Raw genomic sequence first — 16,588 nt, 5'->3', positions numbered from 1 at the left:
ACGTCGATCCCGTCCGTTCGATAATCCTCCATTTTGTTTGAGGGTTCTGGGGAACGAGCCGCGCTGCAGAAGCCATGAGCTTCTCCCTTTTCTCCAGTGGAACTGAGCGGAACCCTGAGGGAGAACCGGAGACGTTCTCCAGACCACGGCGAGGAAGAGGAGGACGTGCTCCTGGGCGGACTAGTCCACCTGGCCAGACCTCCTGCTGAGGACCGCCCTGGAGACCTTCTCCACCCAGGAGACGTCTGTCTGCAGCCACACACACACACACACACACATAGACAAACAAAACTATTAGCCGAGGTCTGGTGCATCCCATAATACACCGACTGCCAGAGGCAACCAAAACCACTTAACCCTTCCAATGCCACACACACACACGTATACAAACAGACACACACACACACACACACACACACACACACAAACACACACATGCCCCCCCCCCCAGACACGCCTCCCTCGAACAGGAAGTGGGAGGGGAGATGATTTAAGACCCGCCAATTAAAGTAGGAGGCCTTTCCTAGGATAACCAGGGATTTCATAGGATGGGGAGGGAGCCTAACCTAGAAAAACTGCGTACATGTTTTGTGTGTACTTTAGTACGATTGTAGACTGTACTCAGTGTATGTACTGCAGGTACTACTGAGTACTATACTCACTTTGACTTTCTTTGAGTATTTGTGAGTGGAGGTGTCTGTGTGTGTGTGTTTGTGTGTTTTCTCTTCATGTTCTCCAGCCTGGATGATTGACAGCTGGTTAAGCCAGGTTAAGCCCCGCCCCTCGCTCCACTTCCTGTTCAATCATTGTAAAAATGGTTTTCATTGCTTTTTTTTTCCCTTCTGTTTGCGATAAGTCCTTCATAGCCGTCGGTTCGCTCTCCACAATGACGTCACGTCCTCCTGAGCGCCTCTACTTCCGCATGCGTCTGTAAACTACATTTCCCATGATGCCCCGCGCGGCGCAGCCCCGCCCCCGCCTTCCAACGGCACCTTGTTTGTTTGAGTCGCGCAGCTGCGAGCGAACACGGCTCGTCAAGCTCACGGAAACACTACGCGACGGCACATCCGCCTCGGCTCCTCTGCCTTCAAAATAAATGCGCCGGTCTTTTCACACCGGCGCCGCGGAGCCCGGTCTCCGCCCGGCGGGGGCCGCCTTCTGGGCATCCTGCGGGTTCTATGATCGTCTCCTCGGACGGATCTGCCGGACGTTTGCTCCTGCTGAGACCTGCTCTGAGAAGCGGCTTCCGGGAGACTCCCGGTTCTCCTCAGCCCGGAGCGACCGACGAGCGGACCGCGGCGGGACCATTATTTTGAAATCCCGCGGCGGCGGTGCGACTGCTTCCGTTTGGGCTTTAAAGCAGGTCCGGTGTTTTTTTTTCCCCTCCTTCTTCCAGCCTGCCTCTCCTCCCTCCTGCCCCGGACCTGCTCCTGCCCTCCGACCTCCTCCTTTTTCCATGCATCGCCTCTGAAACTTCTCCTCCTCCTCCTCCTTCGCCATTTCCCCCCCGCGCGTCTCCGCCGCTCCTCAATGAGAAGACGCAAAAGATGGAGCTGCACATTCTGGAGCACCGCCTGAAGGTGGCGAGCATCGAGAAGGAGGGGATCCAGGTCTGCACGCACGGCCTCATCAAACTCGCCTTCTTGGCCTCCAGAACCAGGTGAGGAACCGGGAGATCGGCGGACCCTCCGGACCCTCCGTGGCGCGACGGCTTCCGACCGCCGCGTCCGGGCCCGTCCGTGTCACTTCCGAGCGCTTTGCCGTTTGCGTGCGTGTGCGCGCGCCCCCCGTCCCGGTCCCGGGGGCGGATCCAGGACTCCCGGAGCTCCTTCCTGCGCGCCTCTGATGTCACTTACACCGGGGTGACGTCACAGCCCGGGGAGACCAATCAGCTCGTCGGGTCCTCCCGCGGGCGGACGAGCGCTTCGCGTCCCGCCTGGCGCTCCTCCAGCCGCGGGTCCAAAAGTCCACGTGGGTCCCACCCGTGACGCGGCAGCTCGCAGGCTCCCGATTGGCTGTTCCTTTGAGCGTGAAGGCGGATCAGCTGATTGACAGCAGAGCCGTCTGTGGGCGGGGCCTCTGCCCCCCCCCCCCACAGGGAAGCCACGCCCCCCGGAGATGCCACGCCCCCACTCACCTGGACTCCGCCCTCCTGGATGTCTCCGTCATGGAGACTGCTTTGATTCGGTCCATGTCGGCCATCTTGGTGTGTGTGTGTGTGTCTTGATTGGTCGACTGGACTGAATCACTTCACACACTGTTAAACAAACACACACATTTACACCAATCATTAACCAGGCTCCAGCGGGGGGATGCTTGGACCTCCACCCCGCCACTCCTCCACCTCCACTCTTCCATCCATCCATCCATCCATCCATCCATCCATCCATCCATCCATCCATCCATCCACCTCCACCCCTCCTGGTCTCCTCAGGAGGCGTGCCTGACCAGAGCCAAGATGGACCGTGTGGACCGGGTCGCTGACACGGAGGGTTCTTTGGGTTCCTCCTGTCCCGGAGCCCCCCTGTTGTAACATCTCTCCGGCCCCCGGTTGGTTCCCCGAGCGATGTTCCCACCCCCGAGGAACCGCTGGCCTTGGACGATCTGCCGTTCTTCACACCTCGTGGACAAAGTGGAAGCCTCCTGTGAAAAATGCCTGTCCTCCCTGTTTGACCTTCAAGGAAAGTCCCCTGTCTTTCCAGGAAGCCTGGAGGAACAACATGTCTGTCCTCCATATCTGGAGAAGGGCAGCTAGCCGCTAGCCGCTAGCCGCTAGCAGCGGGAGGTGGGACCCAATGGTCCTCGTCCTCCTGCAGGAGAAGCTCCACATGAAGGACCTTTAGCTTTGAAGGAGCAGGTGGAGCCGATGGGGGGAGCAGACCCGCACCTCAGACAGCTACACCCGAGTGGTTTCCACGGCAACCTGCCGAGACACCGACCGCCGTCCTTCCATGCTTCTACCAGGAGCATCTGGACCTTTGCTCGCTGGGAGCATCACAGCACAGCGGCCGCTGGCAGGTCTTCACCCCACCAGACCGGGGATCTGAGGAGCAGGTTCTGCTGGCAGGAACCACAGAAACTCCACCATCTTGTTCCTCCAGGTTCTGATCCATGGTGGACTAGCTTCTCTGTGTGGAGACGCCCATGTTCTCCTGCCTGGGTTCTCCAGGTTCTCCATCTTCAGTCTAAAACCAGTCACTGGTTCACTGAAGATCTAACTTGTTTGCGGGTGTGAATGAGAGGGTGAATGGTTGGATGATTGACAGCTGACCGTCCAGGTGAAGCTCCGCCTCTCGCCCCATAGACAGGCGGGGTTAGCGTCTCACACACACACACACACACACACACACACACCAGTGGGCAGGGTAATGACTGACTAGCCGTTCCTTGCTAACGTTCTGCTCACCCTTGTGTGGAACCTGCTCGTTGGCAGGAGAACTGACCTCCGACCCGCTGGTCGGTCTTCTGGACGGTTGGCCTTCACGGCTCAGGTAGAAGGTTGGCGATGCAGACCGATGCTGGAGCTTCCTGTCCGAAGCCCGGACTCCATGCTGGTCCAGGTTCTTGCTTTCTCTGACACAGATGTCCTCCTGCCTGCAGATGTAAGTTCTTCAGCCTGACGGAGACTCCGGACGACTACACCATCATCGTGGACGAGGAAGGCTTCAAGGGTGAGTGGATCTTTATGGTCGCCGTGGCAACCGTGGGAGGGATGGGGGGGGGCAACCTGCGGGCGCCAGGTGGCCCCGGGTCCGCCGGACACTCACCTGGGCTACCATAGAGACCATGGAGGTCACATAACAGGCGCAGGGTGAGTCTTCTACCAGGGGTCCCAGGAGCTCTCTGGAGGCCCTGTCTGGTCTGAACAGGTGAGTGGTCACTTGGTTCTGCTGGAGGAACACATTCAGAGCAGAAGAACCAAGCGTGGAAACTTCCGGAGCAGGAATAAGAAATCGATTAAAACGACGGCCAAAGTTTGCAATGGTCCCCAAACACCTCGCCTGGAGGTCAGGAGGACACCAGCTCCGGGTCACTGTTAGTGCGGAGGAGGCCTTAGATGACCGGAGAAGATGGAAATGGCAAATCCGTGGAGCCGGAGGTCAGTGAAGGTTCCACCCTCCCAAAATCATACCCTGTTGAGATGGTACGATCCAAACCCGATTCCTCCCGAGGTCATGTTCTACACAGATGACAGGTTAACGCCGGTTCTCCTTCCGACGGTCATCATCTGTCGGGTGTCGCAGAACCGATGCTCCAGTCCGACGTGATGACAAACGGCCCATCAGAGGGTACGTCGTCAGCACTGCGGTATATTCCACTATGGTACCGCAAGACGCGGTGCAGATGGATAAGGCACGCAGGAGGTCCTTCATCCAGATGAAGTCCAGGGCAGAAGATGAGCCATGTTAGATCAGAAGGTGCCGTGGTTCCTCCTGACCTCAGGTTGTGTTTGTTCCCAGAGTTGCCGCAGTCGGAGCACATCAGCGTGGCCGAGGCCACCTGGCTGGCCCTGAACGTGGTGTCCGGGGGAGGCAGCGCCTCCAGCTCGCAGCCCATCGGCGTCACCAAGATCGCCAAGTCCGTCATCGCGCCGCTAGCAGACCACAACATCTCCGTCTTCATGCTGTCCACCTACCAGACCGACTTCATCCTGGTCAGTGGGGACGCTCCGGGGGGGTCCGGCTAGCTAGCCGACGGCGTGCAAACATTAGCTCGGGTTAGCCTGCTGGTGCTGCGCAAACATTAGCTCGGGTTAGCTAGGTGACAGTAGGTTTCTTCTGCCGATGTTTGCGGTTCTTCTGCCATCGCTGAGTAACAGTGTTTTGACTCTGGTCCGGACAGGAAGTGAGTCAAAGCCACTTCCTGTCTGTCTCAGGCTTCTCCTCTGTGATTGGTCTCTGCAGGTCCGGGAGCGAGACCTGCCCCTGGTCATGCACACGCTGTCCTCCGAGTTCACGCTTCTGCGGGTCGTCAACGGCGAGACGGTGGCCGCCCACGACCTGGGCGTCACCAACGGCTTCGTCAAGCCCAAACTGGGTAGGAACCGACACTTAGGGGTCTTCGGTCCACCTTTTAGAACCCTTTGAAGAGTCCGGTGTCTTTGGGCCGGCCCATCCTTAGAACCCCGTACCTTTAAGAGCCCTGGTGAAGAGTCCATGTTCATTGGTCCGTCTGGTCGAACCCTGATGAGGAGTCCATGCTCGTTGGTCCAACCCGCCTTTAGAACCCCGATGAAGAGTCCGGTGTCATTGGTCCACCCCGCCTTAGAACCCTGTACCTTTCATAACCCTGATGAAGAAGCTGATGTCATTGGTCCAGCCCACCCTTAGATCCCCAATGAAGAGTCCGTGCTCGTTGGTCCAACCCGCTTCTACAACCCCGTACCTTTAAGAACCCCGATGAAGAGTCCGGTGTCATTGGTCTACCTTGCCCTTAGAACCTTGATGAAGAGTCTATTCTCAGCCAATGAGAAAGACGGAAATGTTCTGCTAGGCCGGGTTCTGCATCACGAGTGGCTGAAGTACTGGGAGCCTTGTTTTGGTGGCTTCTGGGGCCAAGATTGAGTTCCTTTCATTTTGGTAATCCTGGCTCCAGACGCCGGCGAGGATCTAAACTCCTCGGCTCTTCGGCTCCTCGTCCACCCGAGCGAGTACTTTACTTGTACTGATGGCGGCGAGTACTCAGACATTACTGCGGTTGAAGCAGTATTGAGTGTTTTACTCCATGGGTGTTGCAAAGAGCGCTGCAGGAAGTACCACTGGTTGCATAAGTTCCCAGGAGGACCCGGAGCCGGGACGCTGATCCGGATTATTGGGATTATTACACGCAGGTGATGAAGTCCTTGTTCTGCGGTCGGGTCCTGCACGTAGGTCCTGCTGGGCTCCGGCTCCACCGACCGGAGCTCAGATGGTTGATGATCGTACTGATGTGACTACTGGTGCTGGAGATGTGTGTGTGTGTGTGTGTGTGTGTGTGTGTGTGTTGCAGTGCCGCGGCCCGTCATCCACCCGCTCTCCAGCCCCAGCAACATGTTCTGCGTGACCAGCCTGGACCCGGACACGCTGCCCTCCGTGGCCACCCTGCTCATGGACGTCATGTTCTACTCTGGAGGGTAAGACCTTCAGGACGGGAGGAGCCTCCACGTGGACGACCCACCGTCTTCCTTCGCCTTCCCGACATCTCGGAAGGTCACGTGACCCGTCGGAGGCGGGGCGGTTCTGACCCTCGGAAGGCGGAGCTCGTCCGTCGTCCCGGTCAGAACGTCCTCTTGGTTCTCCGGGTTCCCGCGTTCGGGGGAGGAACCTCCAGAGGTGGTCCTCCTCCTCCTCCTCCTCCTCCTCTGTGGGATGGAATCTCAGGTTATGTAACCGTGAGATGTGAACTCGGCGAACCCCAGCGAGGGGGCGGAGCTTGGAGCTCCCGACCAATCGCATGTGTCCGAAGCTCGGCCGGCGGCCCCTCGGAGGAGCCGCTCTAATCTTCGCGGTCCGTCCGACCCTCCTCCTCCTCCTCCTCCTCCTCCTCCTCGTCCTCGTCCCAGAGGAGCAGAAGGTCTGAATGGGCCTCCAAACCCAAAGCAAAATATGAAACGGACACGGCTTGTTTTCTTCTCCGGAGGAGGTCAGAACCCTGAGAACCTCCGGCAGAGGAACCTGAGAGCAGACCTCGGCAGGGTTCTGACCCCAGAACCTCCGACGCTTCATCTTCTCTGCTGGAGGAGTCACACGAGCGCCTCGGACCTCTCCTCGAACCGTCCGGTGGAGGTCTTGTAGGGGTTTACTCCTGGACGTTCAGAAGACCTGGTGGTCTGCAAGCCCAACGCCTCCTGTCCTCCTCCAGGTCCAAGGACGCCTCGGGAGACGACTCCAGTCACATCCGATTCTTCTCCTTCTCCCTGATCGAGGGCTACATCTCCCTGGTGATGGACGAGCAGACCACTCAGAGGTACGGACTCACACACACACACACACACACACACACACACACACACACACAGGGCACGCTGGTCCTCCTGCAGCTGTGTTTGTGTGGAACCAGCAGGAGCTCCAAGCCTTTGGAGGACCAGAGGAGTGTGTGAGGTGATTCAGCTGGTTGCTAAGCGACAGCACAGCGGCGGCTTCACATACGTGGCGTTGGACTCCTTTCTTCTCCGTAGTTCTTGCGGTCCTCCTCCAGGTCCAGGCTGGAGGTCGGTCCTCCTCCAGGTCCAGGCTGGAGGTCGGTCCTCCTCCAGGTCCAGGCTGAACCTCCTCCTTCTCTTCCAGGTTCCCAAACAACGTGCTCTTCACCAGCGCCTCTGGAGAACTCTGGAAGATGGTCCGGATCGGAGGACAACCTCTAGGCTTCGGTGAGTCCACCAACGCAAACAAACAGGTTAGAGCCGGTTACCAGTCAAACTAGTCATGAACCGGTCATGGCTGGTCATAACCAGTCATAACCAGTCATAACCAGTCATAACCAGTCATAACGGCCAGAAACCAGTCAAACCAGTCAGACAATCTTAACAGTCATAACCACTTATTACAGGGTAGAAACAGTCATTTACTGATGTCATCAATAATTGGTGTAATAAAGATAATAACAGGTTAATGTGAGTTTACTTAGAGTTTTGTCAGAGGTGTGTATCAGTGTGTGTGTAGGTGTGTATCAGTGTGTGTGTAGGTGTGTATCAGTGTGTGTAGGTGTGTATCAGTGTGTGTAGGTGTGTATCAGTGTGTGTGTAGGTGTGTATCAGTGTGTGTAGGTGTGTATCAGTGTGTGTAGGTGTGTATCAGTGTGTGTGTAGGTGTGTATCAGTGTGTGTAGGTGTGTATCAGTGTGTGTGTAGGTGTGTATCAGTGTGTGTAGGTGTGTATCAGTGTGTGTAGGTGTGTATCAGTGTGTGTAGGTGTGTATCAGTGTGTGTGTAGGTGTGTATCAGTGTGTGTAGGTGTGTATCAGTGTGTGTGTAGGTGTGTATCAGTGTGTGTAGGTGTGTATCAGTGTGTGTGTAGGTATGTATCAGTGTGTGTAGGTGTGTATCAGTGTATGTAGGTGTGTATCAGTGTGTGTGTAGGTGTGTATCAGTGTGTGTAGGTGTGTATCAGTGTGTGTGTGTAGGTGTGTATCAGTGTGTGTAGGTGTGTATCAGTGTGTGTAGATGTATATCAGTGTGTGTGTATCAGTGTGTATCAATGTGTGAGGTGTGTATCAGTGTGTGAGGTGGGTAAGTGTGTGTGTGTATCAGTGTGTGAGGTGTGTATCAGTGTGTGTGTAGGTGTGTATGTAGGTGTGTATCAGTGTGTGTGTAGGTGTGTATCAATGTGTGAAGGTGTGTGTAGGTGTGTATCAGTGTGTGAGGTGTGTATCAGTGTGTGAGGTGTGTATCAGTGTGTATGTAGGTGTGTATCAGTGTGTATGTAGGTGTGTATCAGTGTGTGTGTGTAGGTGTGTATCAATGTGTGAAGGTGTGTGTAGGTGTGTATCAGTGTATGAGGTGTGTGAGGTGTGTGAGGTGTGTGAGGTGTGTGAGGTGTGTATCAGTGTGTGAGGTGAGTGTGTGTGTGTGTGTGTGTGTCTTCCAGATGAGTGTGGTATCGTGGCCCAGATCTCGGAGCCTCTGGCGACGGCGGACATCCCAGCGTATTACATCAGCACCTTCAAGTTTGACCACGCCCTGGTGAGGCTCCGCCCCTGCCCCGCCCTTGCCCCGCCCCTTGCCCCGCCCCCACACTCAGCCTGTGTGTCCCTGCAGGTTCCTGAGGAGAACATCCAGAGTGTCATCAGGGCCCTTAGGCCCCAGAGCCCGGCCTAGGACGGCCCGGCCCCCAGGAGGACTTCAGGAGGACCTCAGGAGGACCTTAGGAGGACTTCAGGAGGACCTTCGGAGGACTTCAGGAGGACCTTCGGAGGACTTCAGGAGGACTTCAGGAGGACCTTCGGAGGACTTCAGGAGGACCTTCGGAGGACCTCAGGAGGACTTCAGGAGGACTTCAGGAGGACCTCAGGAGGACCTCAGGAGGACCTTCGGAGGACTTCAGGAGGACCTCAGGAGGACTTCAGGAGGACCTCAGGAGGACCTCAGGAGGACTTCAGGAGGACTTCAGGAGGACTTCAGGAGGACTTCAGGAGGACCTCAGGAGGACCTCAGGAGGAGTTCAGAGTGGCTCGGGGGTGGGGGGGCTCCTCCCTCCCTCCCTCTCTGGTGGGCGGGGCTTCAGGCGTCAGACTGAATCAACCCTCCTCTTCCTCCTCCTGCTACACTAACCTCGTCCCGCTACGCTAACGGGACCGGGGCCGGACCCGTCCGGAGCACCAGGAGGTCCTCGGTTCCAGCGGGTTCCTCCTCAGAGCCGAGATGTTCCCGACGCCTTCGGTCCAAACGCCGATGGTTGCCATGGAGATGGCGGACGGAGGGATCGACTTCGGCTCACGGGAGCGGGTGGAACCCGTGAGGGGAGAACCGGACGGAACCGGATCCTCGACAAGCCCCGGGAAACCGGGACCGCCCTCGATCCGCCTCCTGCCGGTCCATCGCCCGGTCACCTGACCCCCCCGCCCGTCGCCAGAACATCGACGCGTCTGTTTGCCGCCTTCTTTAACCCCATGACCTGCCAGCTAGCATGTTAGCGTAGCCTGCTACATGTCAGCAGGCTAACGGTAGTATAGCTTCCTGAGGTTCTGCAGAGAACCAGGTTTAACTGGAGATTGAGGCTTTTATTTGGAAGGAACCCGGACGCAACCAACCAAAAGGCAGGATTGGACATGGCGACTCCACAGAGACGTGTTAGAAGATGGACCAGGAGGAGGCCGCTCGCTGGAGGACCCACAGAAGCACATACTTTGAGAACATTGAGAAGGTCCAGAACGGACGATGGATTCAATGATGAACATGTTCTAGAAGCGGAGGGTTCCGGTCCTCTGGATCTGTGGGCCCTGGACCTGGATCTGGGCCGAGCCTCCGGGAGGCGGACCTCCTCCGACCTTCTGATCTCCTCGGTGACGTCACGCCGACGTCAGGTTTGTTTTCATGTTTTTTTCTTTTTTGAAGCTTGAATATTTTCCTGTCACCATGGCGATGGTGCACGGGGGGGGGGGGGGGGGCGCCATGGTGGCTCCGCCCCCGAGAACTGAAGCCCCTCTGGAGGAACATAAGCTAAGGTTGACCTGGGGTCTGAACCCCAAGACCCCCTCTGCACTTTACTGCAGCCCCCCCCCGACCTGCTGAACCCCCAAACATGGACGCCCGCTTTCCCGCCTTTGGGCCTCCTCCTCTTAAAGCAGGCGGTTCTGGTTCTCCACCGCAGAACCAGAACCAGAACCGGGTAGGATTTGATCAGTGTTAGAACCTCTCAGATCTTCAAACGCCAATCAAGCTTTGATCTGGAGAAACAAGCAAACTTTCCTTTGATCTCCTTTCCATTTGTTGTCATTTAAGTGTCTTTGCTTCTGACCTTCACCCGACCCCCTGACCTTTGACCTTGAATCGATAAACCGGTGACTTCCTGCTGACTGACGGAGCCGCTGGCCGCTGCCGATCGCCCGATCGGTCATTGATCTGCACAGACGCTCTTTAATAAAAGATTGAACCTTTCAAAGGCTTTTATTGACGAGGCTCTCCCCATTGATTATTGATTATTGGTCCGACCGATGGGAGAAGCTTCTTCCTCTTTTATTTTGAAGGAATCTATTTTAGCTCATTTGTTTTCTTAAAAGTCTCCCTCAGCTGGCTGTGATGTCACTTCCTGTAACTGTCACATGACCCCAGGGGACGCAAACAAGAACTCTTCTCTTCACAGGAAAAATCCTGGGTCTCTTTCGGATCTCCAACAAAATACTTAAGAAATTTAGAAATACTTTATTTGAAAAAAGTTTATTTTATGTTTGCCGACTTCAAGGTTTCTTTTGAAAGTGGGAACCACAGAAGAAACTCAGAACCAGCACACACACACACACACACACACACACACACACACACACACACACACACACACACACACTCGTAGCAGCTCAGAGCAGGGACTTGACCAGCGCCACCATGTGGTCGACGCCACAGGCCACGTCCACCACGCGGCCCGGCAGCGTCACCTGACAGGAAGTAGAAACCCTGATCAGAGAAAGCAGCTTTCACAGAGAAAGCGTCCGTCCGGATGACGGCCGATGGATATTGTTGGCGGTTGCCATTATTGTGAGCGGCGTCCTCACCCTCCAGGGGAAGAACTGGTCGTCGCGGCGACCGGTGCCCAGACACCCCCGGATGTTCTTCCCCCACACGAACAGCTCGCCGCCATCTGCAACAGGAAGTCCAGCGGATCAATTTCAGGATTTGTGATCCGTTCAGCCCAAGATTCCCGGGAAACGCACGGAACCGAACCAGCGACCCCCGAAAAATCGGACAAAGAAATGAACACATTTCTGGAGAAAAGCTCAACTGTTTGACAAAAATCAACACAATTTGATAACATTTAAAAGGACATTAAAATCAGCTGAATATTTCCTGAACTTTCATAATGAATCCCAGAGAGGCCGAAAATTCTATGTTGGAATTTTTGTAAACAAGGTAAACTCGGCCAATACAACGAAACTGCAAAGACACCGAAGCTGAAAATCAAACGTGGGTCTTTTCTACTGTCATCAGTAATAACACTGTTATGACTCCTGGTGTCATTTCCGACCTCACACACACACACACACACACACACACACACACAGATGCCCAGAGTGACCTGTGATGGCAGCGAAGTGGTTGAGTCCGCAGCGGATGTTGGCTACAGGCGCTGACGGGTTGAAGTCGGAGCCTCCAAAGAGCGACGACGGGATCCGCTGGGGGGACGAAGACTCGCACAGCTCCGGACCTTTTCCAAGGATCCCATAGCCCCACACACACACCTCACCACGGTCTACACACACACACACACACACACATAAAGCAGGGGTGAGAAACCGGCTCCACATACATATATAAATACATGCATACAAACACATACATAAATATATATATACAAATACATACGTACACATACATATATACATAAATATATACATAGATTTCCCTCCTTCCTACTATTATCTGTTACTGTTATGTTTTTGCTTGAAACTCTGGCACAACAATTTCCTTCGGGATAAACAAAGTTGTTCTCATCTCATCTGATCTCATCATACATACACACAAGCATTCATACTCACACAACCATATATACACACACAGATTTACATATTTACATACATACATAAATTTACACACACATACATACATGCATTCACACACAAACATACACTCATACACACATTAACATACATACATACATACATACAAACATGCAAAAAAAACATTAATAAACAACCATTTACATACATACACATATACATACATACAGAAATACATACATACATACATATATTTATATATACATACATACAATGAACCAAATACACATATATTCTTATATACATTCTCACACATATATAAAAACAAACACATTCATACATACATACATATCGATACACATACAGACACACACATTTGAAACATACATAAACACGAACATACATTAACACACATTGGAAACATACATAGAAACACATATAAATACATACACATAATATACACTACACTAATATACACCTAACCCTAAACACACATATATACATTCACAAAAACATACAAACCAAAGCACACATATATACATACACATAATATACACTACACAAATATATCAACACTCGCACAAACATACAAACATTCAGACGTACACACACATATACATACATATATGTATACATACATACATACACATATTCACATACGTAGATGTAAACACTCAGACATATATACCTACAAACATTCGCACATGTAAATATGTACATACATACACACACATTTATGTATACATACACATATATGCATTATATGCATTTATACATAATTGCATACATACAGATATAAATACATACATACACATTCATACATATACACATTCATACATATACATTGATATACGCATACATTCATACATACACACATACACAAAATTAAACACATACAGATACATACAAAAACACATACATACTTTCACACACAAACACACGTACATACATACATACACACACATATAGAAACACACAAGAACATACTTACACAATTACATATATAAATAAATACACACACACACACCTATATACATATATATATATACATATATTCACAAACATACACACATATACATACAAATATACATGTATTATACATAAACATACGAATACATACATTCATATGTATATAAATACACACATATTTACACTCACATACACACATGCACACAAATATATATATATACATAAATGTATATACATATATATATAAAACACATACAAACATACATTCACATATACATACAAACACATAAATACACACATTCACAAACATATACATGCACATATTCATAAATACATATACACATATTGATAAATACATACGTGCACACACACATACATAAACACATACTTACACAGTCATATACATTTATACAAACACATACATTAACACATATACATATACACAGACATACATATGCACACATACATTTTTGCGCACACAAATACATATACACATCCATGCATATATACACACACACATACGAACATACACATACTTATACAAATATATAAAATTGCAATATATAAATGCAAACATACATACATACATACTTACATACACACACATATAGACACCCACACACACATACATAGATACATACATAGACTAATACACAAATATACATACACACATTCATACATACATACAAACACACACATACATACTTACATACACAAACATATACATAAACACATTCAAACATACACACATACATAAATACACATATATACACACACAAATACATACTTACATACACAAACACACAAAAACATACTGAAATATACATACATGCGCAGGCACATATATATATATATATATATGCACACAAATACATACATACACGCATATATACTTACCTACATACACAAATAAATACGCACACACACAAACATACATACTCACATAAATACATACATACACAAACATACGCATACACATTTTCATTCATATTTACTAACATACATACACACACCCACACATACATACATACTGGCTCACATGTACACATACATAAATACATACCCACACATACATACATACATGCACAAACACAACTACAAACATACATTCATTCATACACATATACATAAATACATACATACAGACACGCACACATGCATACATACATACATAGACATATACATACATACATACGGACAAATACAAATAGACACGCTCACACGTACATGGACACATATATAAATGAATACACAAACATACATACACACATTCATACATATATACATACACATACAGATACATGAAAAATACAGAGACACATATATACATACACACACATATACATACACACATACATACACATATATACATACATGCACAGAGTCATAAGAAGAAGAACAACTTTATTCATCCCGAAAGAAATTTTTGTGCCGGAGTTTCAAGAAGAATATAACAATGATAAATAATCGTAGGAAATTGTATAAACAGAAAAAAGGGGGGGGGGGATAAGAAATACAAATAAAACTGTTAAGTGTCAAAATCAAGGCTAAAGTGTTTCTAAGGTCTTAAGAGTAAAGATTTGAAGATTCCCTGACGCTGAGGGAGGAGGAATTCAAAAGTCTGATAGCCTCATGTAGGAATACATACATACACACATACATTCATACACACAAATACACACACACATATATACCTACATACAAAGGGAAAATATATATATGCACACATAAATACATACATACATACACACAACCAAATACTCACACACACATAAATACTCACATAAATACGTATTAACACATCCATACATATATACATACATGCACACACAAATACAGACATATTTATATGTAAAAACATGTATGTAAAAATAGACATATACATAGATACATACAAACACATACATTCATACATAACTACACATATATACATACATACACAGACATATATATAAACACATATAAACATGCAAACAAATAAACATATTTATTAATACATATATACACACAAATACCTACACGCACACATACATATATATATACACAAATACATACATACCTACACATATACATTCATACATACACACATACATATATACATGCATAGATACACACAAACATTCATATATATACACACACATACATTCATACATACATACATACACACACATACATAAATACATACATACCTACAAACACATATATTCATACATACATATACATATACACATACATAAATACACACACACAAACAATGCATACATACAGATATAGATATACACATATACAAATGTGCACACACAAATACAAATATATGTTCATACATATATACACATAACTACATACATACGCATACCTATAAACATACATATATACATACACACACATACATATAAACACATACACACAAACACACATATACACACATAAATACAAACATATACATGCACATATTCATACATACACACACACACAAAAATACCTAAATATGAAAAAATGTACATACACAAGTTCATACATGTATACATACATACATACATAGATACACCTACATACATACATACACAAACACATGTATACATACATATATAAACAACACACACATACATACATACATACAGACATAGATATACACGTATGCATACCTGAATACACAAATACATATATATGTTACATATATAATACACGAATACATACATACATACACATATATACACATACCTACACACACACATATAGACATACATACACACACACATCCATATAAACACATACATACATACACACTTAAATACATACATATACAAACATATACATACACATATTCATACATACATACTCACACATTAACACATGCAAACACATATATTCATACATACATACGTACACACAAATACACACATAAATACATACATATACAAACTTATACATTCACATATTCATACATACATACATACATAAACAAACACATACCATACATACATACAGACTTAGATAGACACATATACATACATGATCACACAAATACATCTATATGTTCATACATATATTTTCACAAGTGCATACATACATTCACATACATACACATACCTACACACATACATGTATACATACATAGACACACACATATATATAAACTAACATACATACACACACATAAATACATACATATACAAACATACACACATACATACATAAATATACACCCACATTCATCCATACACAAATACTTACAAAGACACACATTTACAAACATACAGACAAACATACAGAAAAATATGCACAACCTTACATACACATATAGAGATACATACACAAACATAGACATACACACATCCATAGATACATACACACATACCAAAATACATACATACATACATACTCATATACATATATATACACACATACATTCATACATACACACATATGTACATACATAAATACACATTTGCATTCATACATACACATATATACATTTATATAAATACACACC

General features: G+C 48.2%; 2 protein-coding genes across 2 annotated transcripts in view; one reads left to right on the top strand and one right to left on the bottom strand.

The window, feature by feature from the left end:
- Positions 1-1,367: 1,367 nt before the first annotated feature.
- On the top strand, positions 1,368-10,217 carry castor2 (cytosolic arginine sensor for mTORC1 subunit 2). The gene is made up of 9 exons (XM_086142273.1): positions 1,368-1,660; positions 3,601-3,671; positions 4,461-4,654; positions 4,905-5,037; positions 5,989-6,112; positions 6,841-6,945; positions 7,266-7,348; positions 8,565-8,659; positions 8,735-10,217. The coding sequence occupies exons 1-9, from the start codon at positions 1,548-1,550 to the stop codon at positions 8,792-8,794; spliced, it is 978 nt and encodes a 325-aa protein (XP_085998399.1). The 5' UTR covers positions 1,368-1,547; the 3' UTR covers positions 8,795-10,217.
- Positions 10,218-10,836: 619 nt separating this feature from the next.
- rcc1l (RCC1 like) overlaps positions 10,837-16,588 on the bottom strand; it is an 11,493-nt gene continuing 5,741 nt past the window's right edge. Inside the window, exons 9-11 of the mRNA XM_086142183.1 lie at positions 11,706-11,879; positions 11,185-11,270; positions 10,837-11,067 (exon numbers count right to left, since the gene is read on the bottom strand). Of these exons, the coding sequence (XP_085998309.1) occupies positions 10,990-11,067; positions 11,185-11,270; positions 11,706-11,879 (338 nt within the window). The 3' untranslated portion in view covers positions 10,837-10,989. The remainder of the gene's footprint in view (positions 11,068-11,184; positions 11,271-11,705; positions 11,880-16,588) is intronic.

The sequence above is a fragment of the Fistularia commersonii genome, chromosome 35 (genome assembly GCF_037954325.1).
Source record: "Fistularia commersonii isolate RoL2024-O1a breed Wild chromosome 35, RoL_Fcom_v1.0, whole genome shotgun sequence".
In the NCBI taxonomy this organism is placed as follows: Eukaryota; Metazoa; Chordata; class Actinopteri; order Syngnathiformes; family Fistulariidae; genus Fistularia; species Fistularia commersonii.
This window is presented reverse-complemented; position numbering and strand designations above follow the sequence as displayed.

Coding starts and splice junctions, on each gene's coding strand:
- castor2 (XM_086142273.1), top strand. CDS start 1,548: ATGGAGCTGCACATTCTGGAGCACCGCCTGAAGGTGGCGAGCATCGAG. Junction 3,672..4,460: donor GGACGAGGAAGGCTTCAAGG/GTGAGTGGATCT, acceptor GTTTGTTCCCAG/AGTTGCCGCAGTCGGAGCAC. Junction 5,038..5,988: donor CTTCGTCAAGCCCAAACTGG/GTAGGAACCGAC, acceptor TGTGTGTTGCAG/TGCCGCGGCCCGTCATCCAC.